The 12,604-nt window shown below is 42.2% G+C and overlaps 1 protein-coding gene across 4 annotated transcripts in view; it reads left to right on the top strand.

Moving 5' to 3' along the window:
- LOC148429932 (uncharacterized) overlaps nucleotides 1–12,604 on the top strand; it is a 108,941-nt gene that overhangs the window by 89,246 nt on the left and 7,091 nt on the right. For 3 of the 4 annotated variants that reach the window (XM_088426343.1, XM_088426329.1, XM_088426337.1), the window contains exon 4: nucleotides 2,682–2,988. The exons of the other annotated variant lie outside the window; for it this stretch is intronic. In XM_088426343.1, the coding sequence (XP_088282469.1) occupies nucleotides 2,682–2,806 (125 nt within the window). In that variant the 3' untranslated portion in view covers nucleotides 2,807–2,988. Of the gene's footprint in view, nucleotides 1–2,681; nucleotides 2,989–12,604 lie in introns of those variants that run through there. 4 annotated transcript variants of the gene reach the window in all.

Below are 12,604 nucleotides of genomic sequence, written 5' to 3'. Positions count from 1 at the left end.
TTCTTCTCTTTTACCTTTGCTAAGTGCAACAAAAGCGATCGCAGCCCAGCATCACTATTTGTCCCGGCATTCATGAATGCTGTGACTCACAAACTTCGGTTTATGTTGCTGTCAGTTGCAGCCAAGCTCGTTAAATAACGGAATCAATAATTCAGCAATAACAATACACATCCACATTGATACACACACATTAATTATGGTTAAATAAGCTTTATTATTACTATGAATTCATCGTCTCCATTAAATATAATAACATTAATAGATACAGTAACAAGGACAAACCTTGTTAACAACTAAAATGCCAAGTACATTAAGCGAGATGCACACATTTTATACTTGGTGTACCTATAGAAGTGCAAAAGCAGGTGTCGCTTTCTTAGACGCCGGCTCCTAGCACTATAGACGGGGACCTGTCGTTCTGATAGGAGAGCTCATTTCAGAGTTTGGCTAAAGGGCCATCGAGGTCCTGAAGAATGACTGTTCCTCTCTGAGCCAAAGAGAAGGGCAAGAGAGCCCAGGGTCAGGAAGAAGTAAGCTGAGTTGCTGTAATGGCTTTTCGGGGTAAATTAAGACGCAGGGAGCTGTTAAGGTTCTCCTCTGTGGAGTAGTGACCCTTATTCACGCAGGTCGCCATTGCGGGACTCGTCACAATAGTTTCTCCTCCCAATGAGCTGCAGCACACCGTTTATCTGCCTGCCACTGCCCATGATTTATTAGCCCCCTTCCCTGCCACGGGGTCCGAGTGTCATCAGGCCTGTGCCAATCTCCAAAGACACTACGAGGCCCTCATTTCTAGCCCAGAACCCTTTTTGGGCTCCGGCTGTCTAATTTGTTACAGCAGACTAATGCTGCTCAGTCACTAACATAAAAAGCTAATGGTTTGTCACAATCCCTCAAAGTCACTTTTCTGTAATTGTATGGGACACTGAAATGCTGACTGGTCAAACACACAAATGCAGACACACACATTTCTCTCAGAGTCCTTTTCTGTACCAGGTTTTTTTCACATGACTATGGTAAAACTAACAAACAGAATAAATATATAAAGAAACAAGTCTAGGTCAGCTGTAGTATACCATCCGTTGCGTTCTACTTCTCTGATTTAATACATTGAGTTTACCAATCACAGCTTGCGTTATGTGTTCGATAAGGCTTTTAAGTGCATAAACTAATATGATGCACAATTCACATTCTTTACAATGGCAAACATGTCAATACAGGGAAGCGCCACTTTATTAATAAAGGCACGTGGACTTAATGATAATATTGATGCAGCAACATGCGCTCTAAAATGGTTGAATTTATAATAACCCAATTAGGGGTCATGAAAGGCTCACCCAATATGTGTCAGCTTGACCAAACTTTTTTGGTGGTTTTACAGCACACATCCTAAAAAGCAGGTCAGTTTTGTACAAGACGACCCCAAAAATCGGGTTGTTGGATGAAACTGACCCAGGTATTAGCTCAGTCCTTTTTTGACCCATAGTTAGGTTATTTTCCAGCTCACCCCGGTCTTCCTGTGTGGAGTTTGCATATTCTCCCAGTACTCGCGTGGGTCTCCTCCAAGGCACTCCGGCTTCTTCCCACATTCCAAAAACATGCATGGTAGGTATATTGGACATTCCAAATTTCCCTTAGGTGTGATTGTGAGTGTGAATGGTTGGTTGTCTCTGTGTGCCCTGTGATTGGCTGGCAACCAGTCCAGGGTGTACAGCGCCCACTGCCTGAAGATGGCTGGATTAAGCACCAGAAAACCGGCAACCCTAGTGAGGATGAGCGTCTATACAAAATGGATGTTTTTAGAGTACATATATCCTTGAAAATGACTTCCTGTTTAACTCAGCGAATATTTTGCAAAATAGCAATAATTCACATTTGCGTTTGAAACACAAGCTATGCACCCCTTTCCCAGTATTTGGGAATTCTCTCTCAGCACCAGCCTTCCTTAATTACCGCTTTGCATACCACCTCAGATGGCAGAATATTAACCTGGTCCTCCAATCCTTGTAAATGTAGGGCTATGCAAACCAACGCCATTGTGGAAAAAGTACAGACCCGTCCTTAAATCAGAGTGTAAAATTCACTAATGGACCAACCTGCTCCAACACATCCGCCAACATAATGGACATGCTAGAGTCCATGTTATTTTTCACCACAAAACTCATATATTGGGGGTTAATTGTTTTTCATGAAATTAATGTGGAACAATCGAGACAATTCCAAAGCGGGAGACCTTGACTGAATACAAAACACGTTTGTATTCATCTTTGCAGTCCCACTTTAAATGTGCTGGAACTAATTTAGCTGTGATGCTTGAAATTGCAGCATGAGAAAATTACGGTGCAGAGGGATGAATGCAAGAGCCACTGGTGAAGAAGCGTTGAGCTATTGCTAATTACCGCCTCATTAGCGGGAGTGCTTATCCATGTGGACAACAGTGGAGGAACAGCTGATAAAAACACATGCAGAGGCTACAGTTGAAAGAACCGTGCCGTCTTTTATGTCTTCATTGACTCACTATGCATTTTAGCTGAGGAACACCCAATCAAATCCACGAGGGATATGCTCGGTAATTACAGAATCCAGTAAGTGTGATGACGGCTTTTCATTAAGGCTGTTAGGTGGTAGATGCAGCAACTAGATTCAGTGGTGAACCTGTTTTTCTTTCTTTTTTTTCTAAGCAAAAAGTGAGAAGCATCCTGTCACACCTCCACCACCACCCCCACCACACCCCCAAATCTCCAAGGCATCCAGATGTTGCTGTCAGCCCAGTTCTGCAAAGGCGTTTCGGTATGGAACTTCATAAACTGATGACAAGAAACACCTCCGCCATAACCTGGGACTCTGAATTTGCATCGTTTTCTAATTCAATTGGTGGAGGACGAATGCAAATGTATGCAAAATGAAATCCATCTCCTAATGACATGAAACGATTAAACAATTTTTATGCTTAAATATTCTCTTTAATGGAATCAAACGGGCCCACGCGCCGAGACAAATTTGACTGGGCCCTGGTAAAATTAAAGGATATCACAAAAAGGTGTGTGTGTGTCTGTGTCTGCGTGTGTGTGTGTGTGTGTGTGTGGGGGGGGGGGGGGGGGGGGGGGGGGCATTGGTTGTGAATGGCATTCATGACAGCTTTTCAAGTGTCCCTTGTGGAGGACAAAAAACATCTGAAAGCTCCCGAATTCGAAAAGGTATCTATAACAATGAAACAATCTGTCAATTATACATGCTCCTATTATTTTCTCTTGAAAGAATAGTTTCACCTAAAACATGTTCTAAAATAGCTGTACAGAATTCCCCAAATTAAAAATCTCAATGTAGCTGAGCTTCAAGCAAAATTGGAGCATTAACTTGTCAAGTCCAATTTTGTCTTGATATTAATGTGTTCTGTGCATCACCACTAATCAATAATTAACTCGCAAATCCATTCTTTCTTATCCGTCACAGTGGGTTGAACATTTTGAAACTTGGCGTTGAATGAAAATGACATTCCTCAAGTTTCAGATATCAATCGGTAAAATGTCTCAGCTTGTGAACGTCACATGACCAAACTCAGAACCAGGGGAAGCGTGATTGGTTTCCATTCAAACCCTCAGCACCTGCGATGTCGTTTTCAGTCGAAAATTAGCAAATGGGAAAAATGCGGCGATGGATGAAAACGGCTGCATTTTACTGATGGATCCCTATCACACAAATGCCAAACTAGTTAGAATGTCGTTTTCAAACTAGTGCGGGTTCATAAGAAAATTCTTGATTTGATGTCCTCGTTAAACGTCAAATATCTAATCTCACAGCCTGAGCTCGGAAATAATGCCACAGCTGCTAACATACCACTCGTCAAACGGCAGAATGAAAGTCACCGCCTCAAGGCATGATCACCCAGAAGCAGACAGAAGATGAAGAAGAGAGGAGACAGGACTGTGATTAAAGTTGGTATCTGGGAGAATGGAGGTTGGAGGTGTCGGGTGTGGTAATTGGCGACTGCTTAATTGTGACTTGGTGGGGAGCTGGTGACAAATGGCCTTTCCGCTGAGCTGTTCAAGCTATGAGCTGCACATTAATATAAAGGGGGTTATTATTATGTTTTAGCTTCATACCTGATTAATCACATGGATTTACTTGCTGCTCAACACCGTATATAAGACACAGCTCTTGCTCAGCGCCCATCAAACTCATGACCATGGCACTTACGCTGCCTTTGAAATGCAAATTGCCAACAAGATACATTCACTGTGCCTGGGTGAACATAGACTGTCAGATTCAAGCGATTCCCACAGGTAGAGGACCCGACGCTATAATCATGACTGTCAAACTGAAAATAAGGCTGTCGTTACATGATTTGACCCCTTCGTTGGAGGATGTATAGTCTTCATTAATCATTATTAGGCTAGACGGGGTGAAAGTGATTGATGAAGCTAATAGAATGGTAACAAGGGTACCGCATGAGATATGAATGTTGTGACGCTTGGATAGCGCCACTTAGCTCCTCGCAGTCAAAGAGCAGTGAAGGTCTGAGGTCGGGCACCGAAGCTGGGAGGGATTTCTTTAACCGAATGCTTTGTTGCCTCCAAATCCCGTCGGCTTATATCTTATCCCTGCCGTCTCTCCAACAGTCGGCTCGAAGCGGCAAGGGGTTGCAGAGCTCCTCATGGCGCACTACGCTTTCCGGACTGATATACTGTAAAAAGGTGAAATGTGTGTAAAGTGGACACAAACTGAAAGGAGATCTGCCAAGTAGCCATTGTGTACATGCACACTTAGTCATGCTGAACTCACAAGGTTGGAAGGGTGGGGTTACGCCGAGCCTTTGTGACACATCGATTGGTTTCCCTTTTTTGCTCTTATACCTCAAAGCGCCACATGAGGCAGTACTGAGGGAAGTACCGGCATTGGAAGGAGAGACGTTAGGTGGTTAGAATTTGGCTTTTTATTGGCAGATAAGGTGCTTGCACCATGACACCTTGCCTCACCTTGTAAAATCACCATCATATCAGGTGCGCGGACACATGATGTTCAGCAGATTTATGTGTGTATGCAAAGCACCATACTAAGAGTGAATTTGTGTGCGCAACTTTATACTTACGGATGTTAATGCGTAGGATTTGACTGGGGGTTTAAGACAAGGGGAAGAGGTGGCGAACTAGATTATTAACCCCTCACATGGAGCTAGATGTGGTTTGCTAAAATTATGGCGCAAGGGAGGGATTTATGTGATCCCTGTAATCCTGCGGCCCTGATGCGCTAAATCCATTGTCATGCTTCACTTTTATAGGGGGAAATTTCCATGACTTCAGCTCCCCACTTATTGCACTTTGCATAACCACAATCACATACATTGCTGCCACCCATTCAGCATTCCATTTTGAAAACCCCGGCATCACATTTCATAGGGCAAGTCTTTGATGCCATTACAGCCTCTTTGCTTGTGGTTTGCATGGTTAAATCAGGGGCTGTTTCCATGCAATGTCCTTGTTTTCAGAAATAAATTAGACAAATGCAACTCCAACATGATGAGCAAGTGCACTGCCATCTCCGTATGAAGTGTGAATTTGTACTGGTATAAAAGGGGAGCACACAACTGAGATTTCAAGCGCCTTGAGAGGTTCCCATCTCTGAATTTGCGATCACACCTTTACGGTGTTGTTTTTGTCATGGTTAGCAAAAAACAAAAAGGAAACAGTAACTAGGTTTCCTTCGCAGGGTATACTTCACGGGTTGTGCTAAAAAGGAGCTAGTTGACGTGGTTCGTTCTTCTGGTTAGGATGCCTCCTGGACACCTCCCTGGTGACGTTTTCCCCACATTTCCCACCGGGAGGAGGCCCTGGGGACAATCCAGGATACGCTAGGGAGACTACTGTATGAAACTCGACTGGCCTGGGAACGGAAAAGCTGGACGAAGTGGCAAGGGAGAGCAAAGTCTCGGCTTCACCTGCTCAAGCTGGTGCCTCCGTGACCTGTCCATAGCCAAGCAGTTGAAAACGGATGGATGGATGGAAGTCACATCCATGGTATTTTCTGTCAACTCATAACTCCTATCTTGGTTGAACTAGTCGTCCTGCCTTTGACGCTATGGCCCCTCCAAGCACACAGTCAGATATGGCAGAGGGTTCTTTGCTAATCTGAATAACATTTCCAATAACCAGGGGTGGAACTACGTGGTGGCCAGGGATAGCTTCGGCTACCCTTTGTCGCCACCTTCAAACCTCAGGGAAATGTTGATCTGATTTTTCTGCCACTTTTACATACATGCACTACTCTATTACCCCTTGACAACTGCCAGGTATTTAACATCAAATGCAGATTTATGTTTCTACTTATAAAGTACCCTACTATTATTTTATCTAATGAAACCATGTCTTTGTATTCCACCCCTCACTGAGGTGCTGTGACACCCTAGCCACACCATCGAAAAACTTGTGACTACGCCTCTGCCAAAAAGTCTCAGAGTTTCAAGTCACATCCTTCACACTTGTGCGGTATTTTGTCCAATCGGTTGATCTTTACATCAAACGCATTTCACATCAAAGGGAGAGCATTGAAAGAAGATACCAGGGAGCTGAAATTTAACCCAGATAATGAGCATGTCAAAATTCACCATAGCACCACCACTTTGTTCACACTACTAGGAGTATGCCTTGGCTATACTGTGAGAACGATGTGGAAGAAAATGATCCAAAAATGGTCAAAATACTGCACAAGGGTTAAAGAGGCTGCTTCTTCTAATATTACACAATGAGATGAACTTAGTAAGAGCAAACATTTTTTCTCAGATAAATGCAATGTTGTGGGATGATGAAAACTTCTCAATCCACTAGATATTTCAACATTTAATGATTCTCGTCACATTTGCATGAACATATGCTTTCTGTCTAGGAAAATACATTTCTGTAAATGTCAGGAAGTTAATTAGTTCTCCATGTTATTTCTCCCTGCATGTTTGTGTGCTGATGCAAGACAAAGGCACAAGGATATTATTCACAGTGGGAGGTAATGTCATTCTCACTGTTTTATTTTGCTCTAAGTGGGAGATGTTAAGCATCTTTCCAGTCCCAGCCCTTTCTATTTCCCTGTGGCACATTTTCTCCACAAAACTTTCTCCTCCCACTCCCGCAGCACTCATTTTCCTCCCTCCCTGATGTCTTCTCTGCAGGATGGTCATTTAATACATCTAACCAGCTGGAAAGATAAATATTCCTCATTGGAGTGTGAGGCCCTTGCCTCCCTACTCACACAAACCGGAGATGAGGGGAAGGCCTCCCTCGCTGCTGAGTCCAGTTGCCTGAATGTCATAATAAAAACTTCCACTCCACCAGGCACTGACATGAGAATGATGAGTCAAGCGGCCACCGTTTATGTGATTGGTGTTGAGAAAAGACTCACTCAAGACCGTTTTCCTAGTTCACCCGATCCAGTAAGGAGAACAAAAAAAGTCATTTTCTGCAATGAGCTCTAAAATCAGCTCACAACTCTATGAATAGCAACTCGCACATGTATGATCATGTTTCCTCCACCAACACTATCACATGTTCCGTTCGCGAGCTGCATTTGGCTGATCCTCCCCGAACGAGGAACGTGGATTGGTTCCCAGGGCTGACTCATGGTTTCTGTTTGGAGAGGTCCAGTCCAGTCCAGGCTGGCCTTCTGTTTACTCAAACTCTCAGGCCAGACTGGGAGGCCCTCTTTTCACACCCAGGTGCTTTCCAAAGTAAACCGGCTGCAGAGGCCCCTCGCCTAAGGTGCACCACACTGAAAACCATACATACAGTTTCGTGTTCCTCATGTCGCCTTGCATGCTTCAGCTGCACACTTGTTAGAATAACACACAGACTTAGCAAAGAACACATGCTGTAGAAAAGCTTGGACATTCTTGCACTCCCATGTATGATGTGTTCATTGTAACAAGTAGGCTTAATTTTCTATCTTGAATGAATTTGATTCTATAAAACGTGTTCTAAAGCTGTTCAAAATATTTGCATACAATCCTCTGGGGTAAATGTGCACACTTGCACCTTTCGTAGTTCAGCCTTTTTGCTAACCCCTGTACATTTTGAGTTTGTGACTTGCATCATTCCTTTTGCTCAAGGCAAGGAAGAAACAGTATCCCTGGTATGTTTTGTTGTGTTATGTACATGCTATGGGCATTTTTATTGATCTTTGAGCAGTAACTGTAACTGTTTAAATATTTGTTGTTTCTGTTCCATATTATTGTTTCATGTCAATGAATTGATTCGTTTTGTCACAATGCTGTATCACATTTCTAATTTGGGCAGTGAGCTAAAAAGAGCACAAACGTCTGGTTTTGTATGAAAGGGCAGACATGAACTCCTGCTTCAGCCCATATTTCTGATAGTTTGTTTAGTGCAGATTTCATACCTGTGAGAGAATGCTGCAAAGGTTTTGAGGTCTCCAACTATCACTTTGAAAAGGAAATAGCCCATGGACTTTTTGGTATGAAGGAACAAACTTAATACACGTGCCAACAAAATGTTCAACTAAATACACTGCAACTATTAAAAACTAATGCAAATGCGCATGTACAAGCCACAAGCAGCAGGACATATCACCCCAAAGATTCTTTTGAGGGTAAAATGGCAATGCATATATGTATACAGTAATTACATTCCATATATCTTCAAAATCCCATTTCTATCCATGGTAATTCTGCTGCACAGGAGTAATGGGTGTATTATGCAGTTATGACAGGCCCAGCTCCCTCTCTATCCTTCCTCATCATCCGACACGCAAACCCACCTCCCCGCCCCCAGCAGTCAGACTGCTGAACAATCAAAGTAAAGAGTAAAAATATGCAAAATGGGATATTTTTTCACTTTGAGTCTGCAGCATGAGCGAGACAAAGACTGTATCAAAGAATCAACCTCCCCCTTTTTCGAAATAGAAATGTTACATCCTGGCCTAGCTTCAGGAAGAAAGTCTAATCCTTGTACCGGTATTGTTTTCTTCCCAAAATATTGCGGGAAAATACGTGTGTCAGATTCTTGTTACCGCTATATAACACGATGTTCCTACGAACCTTCCTTTTAAGTATGATAGCCCCTTGTTGAGTGAGCAGTGAGCACTGAATAAATGAGCGTGTAAATGACTGAGCCAATGATTGAGAGAAGAAATTATTGAGCTGGTAAACGAACAAATGTTTGAGTGATCGAGTGAGTGAATAGCCGGGACATCGACTGTGTGTTCTGACCGACTAAGCCAGCCAGTCCGAGAGCCTCGCACACTGGAGGCAGAGCAAACAAACAGCTCTAAGTGCGGCAGTGTTCACTGGGGGGCTGGGAAGAGCCCCATTGGACCTCTGAATGGGAGCATTCTGCCTCCTTGCAGCCGGCTATTAAAATCAATTAATGACGGAAAGGGGGGTGGCCTGTAAAAACTGACTTGTTGGGCTCAAGGGGTCTTTAGCGACATGTTACCTTTCTGGATCACTTGTGCCATATGGAACCTCCCCTCTTGTGGAACATAACTCACGTTTATGAGTGCTTCATTGGCCAATGATAGAACAGAGCACAAGCCGTGAGCACGGCTGTGTTCCTGTCCCTAAAGCTGTCACTCTCTCTGCTGCCTCACAGTGTGACACTGGCATAGCGCTTGAATGGGGTGAGCCCCAAAAGTTTACGTTTACCGTTTGGGATGTCGATGACTGGATTTATGCTTCATGTTTTCGTCCCAGGTGGCCCAGGATACACTCTTGAGACTGCTGACCTAAAAGTAACCCAAATTGGATGAAATAGGGAACCCAGCATGTTGGGTCACAAGGGATCTTCTCATACTGTCAAGAAATGATTTCGTAAGGTAGTTAATATGAATATGATAATGAACTAATGATCATTTTTATTTTTACATTTTCAAAGATTATCGTAATAAATTTGCACAATTTACAAATTGCAAAACAAAATTGTCCCAATTGGCGACCAGGTTCAGCTCTTCAGCCACCTAAATCCAATCTTCTACCCCAACTGGGTCAATACACTTTACCCATCGTTGGGTCACAGTAACCCAATCTGCTCAAAAATGCATCCTTCATGGAATTGTGTATGGAATCTTCAGATTCGAATAACGCCTTCTTCATATGGAGACAGAAGTTGGCAATACATCTTCCGTTACAGTATATAGTGAGTGGGCAGATTGTATACACTGCAATGCAAAACTGACCCCAAAAAAAAGTGAAATCCTGTATGTCAGTGACATTCACCACAAATGTTGAAAGTTTCCAAACAATTAACCATCTGAAAGAGGTTTTCAACTGGAATTGTCTTCATTATTTCCATTATAGACTACGCTGGATACAGCCAAAGACAAGATGGCAGAGAGACTGGCGGATGACAAACAATCAATAAAAGAACGTTAAAAAAATGGGGTGCAAACAAGATTATTCTAAGTATTCTTACCATGTACTTGGTACATCCTTTATCTGTTTTAATGTTCCTCTCTTTCCCTGGAGAATGTTTCTATTTACATTTAAATGCATAATGCACAGAGAGAAAAATACACCGCAGTCCATGAAAAGAATGTTGAAGAAATCGTTTCGCCTCAGGCCAGACAGGGCCAATTGAAGAGGAGATTGACCGTTAAAGAGGCCCAGTGGTTCTGCAAAAAAGATGGAGGAGGTCCATTTACCAACTCTGAATGAACCCTGCGTGTATTATAGCCAAGCCTCAGAGTAAAGGAAAAACAGTGTTTCTTGAATCTCTATTTGGGTTTTACATTCATCTGCTCTGTTTTGCCGTGTCTCACAAAGCACTGGGCATGTTTAGCAGCTTTGCGCCTCAGTCAGGCATTCTCAGCTCTTAGCACTCAGTCACACCTCAGTGGCATGTGCTGCAAAAAAATGCTTACCGGTACTTTCACAAGGATCACTAACAAGGAGAAGCCGCCTCTAAGAGATACTGTACGTTTAACAGGCAAATCAGCGACACTCTCCCAGGAAGAAACCAAAATGATAATGATTATGATAATGTTGTGACATTGTGATAATGACATGATAAGGAAGTGTAAGATGAATCTTTCCCAGCTTAAGTACTGTATTGATCATGTCAGCAAAAGATGAAGCCAATCTGGTGAGAGATGTAAGTGTTTTTTTATTAATTTATTTTATTTATGTATTCATTTATTTTTTATTTGAAATGGCCTTATCTGTGCAGAGCACAGTAAAGTCCTCTATAGACTGTTTTAACAAATTAAAAATTGTTAAATCCACTTCATGGAACTCTCTCAGTAGGCATTGCTTTGCAAACATTTAGCATATTGACAGTTCTAGTCAGGTAAAGCACTAAAGCACTTCATCTTGGTGAGATTGTGAGGAATCTGAGTATATTTACCAAGGGCAATACTTGTTGACAGAAGGACCTTGAATTGAATTTGGAAAATTGTGAAATTGTCAGATTTGTCACAATCTCACCAAGAAAATGATGAGCGTTGAATGTGAGGAATGAAAGAAAAAAAATGATTGTCAATGAGGCCATGTCACATCTCTGTCCCATCCTGGCAAAAGTGACGACGCACGTGTTGTGTGCGCAAATATTTTTCTTGAGCTGTTTGAGGCTTTCGTTATTACAATTGGCTGACTGAGCGCCACAGGTACACTTTAAGTTACGCGGCAAGTGAACTTTCCATGTTATAACCCTCCCTAAAAAACATGTCTCTCACTTATCAGTTACAGGAAGACAATGTGGAATTTTGATGACATTTCTCTTGGCAATGTCTATTAATGATCTTTTAATGTTTGAGCGGAAAGCAAAGAACTGTATGTTCTGTGTTTGCCAGGGAATAACATGAGATAAATGCTGCGTTATTTTTAAACGATATCTAAGGAGCAACAGGAAAATGCTCCATTAGAATATAGCAGCGCAGAAAGTAAACACCAGCTTCAACCATGGCATCGTTTTCATACCAACAACAATCACTGTGTTCCTCCACATGCCTTTGTGAGGAAACAAGTAAATCGGATGCACTCGTCTTGTTCTAAAATCAAGAACTAACTGGGCAACATCCATTTTCCTGTAAATTCCTGTGAATTACACAATATTTACTTGAATATTAAACATACAAAAACAGACAAAATAAAGAATGTGTCCAAACAATGTCTAGTCAAAATATCCCCGCAATTTCATGCAATCATGTTGTTGAGCTGGCTGTGTGAAGATGCTTTGTTTAGTAGAGGAGATTATTATAGATGAAAACTAAAATGCCAGCAATTACCAACAAGAACCATGCTTCTGAAAGTAAATATTTGAGATATGAAAGGATGAAAAGGATGAAAGGATGACTGTGCAAGACAGACGGACGGACAGAGAGCAGAAAATTGTAATTTTAGAAAAAACAAATGAATCGGTCACACTCATTTGGAGCGCCAGTCAATTTGGTAAGAAAAGGTAAACTAAATTTAAATGACCTAAAACCAGGTGTAATTGGTGGCACCGGTGCTATTTTGGTGGTCTCCATGGAGCCACACACTGACAGATTCTGAACTCATACTTCATTCATAAAGCAACGGCCAAAAAGGACATCCATTTTGATATTTTTGTGTAACCCCAGTGATTCTTGAAAATGAACCTACCAAACATCTGTAGATCATACCATACCA

Source organism: Hippichthys cyanospilos, chromosome 1, assembly GCF_059441005.1.
Source record: "Hippichthys cyanospilos isolate Australia breed blue-spotted pipefish chromosome 1, RoL_Hcya_1.0, whole genome shotgun sequence".
In the NCBI taxonomy this organism is placed as follows: Eukaryota; Metazoa; Chordata; class Actinopteri; order Syngnathiformes; family Syngnathidae; genus Hippichthys; species Hippichthys cyanospilos.
This window is presented reverse-complemented; position numbering and strand designations above follow the sequence as displayed.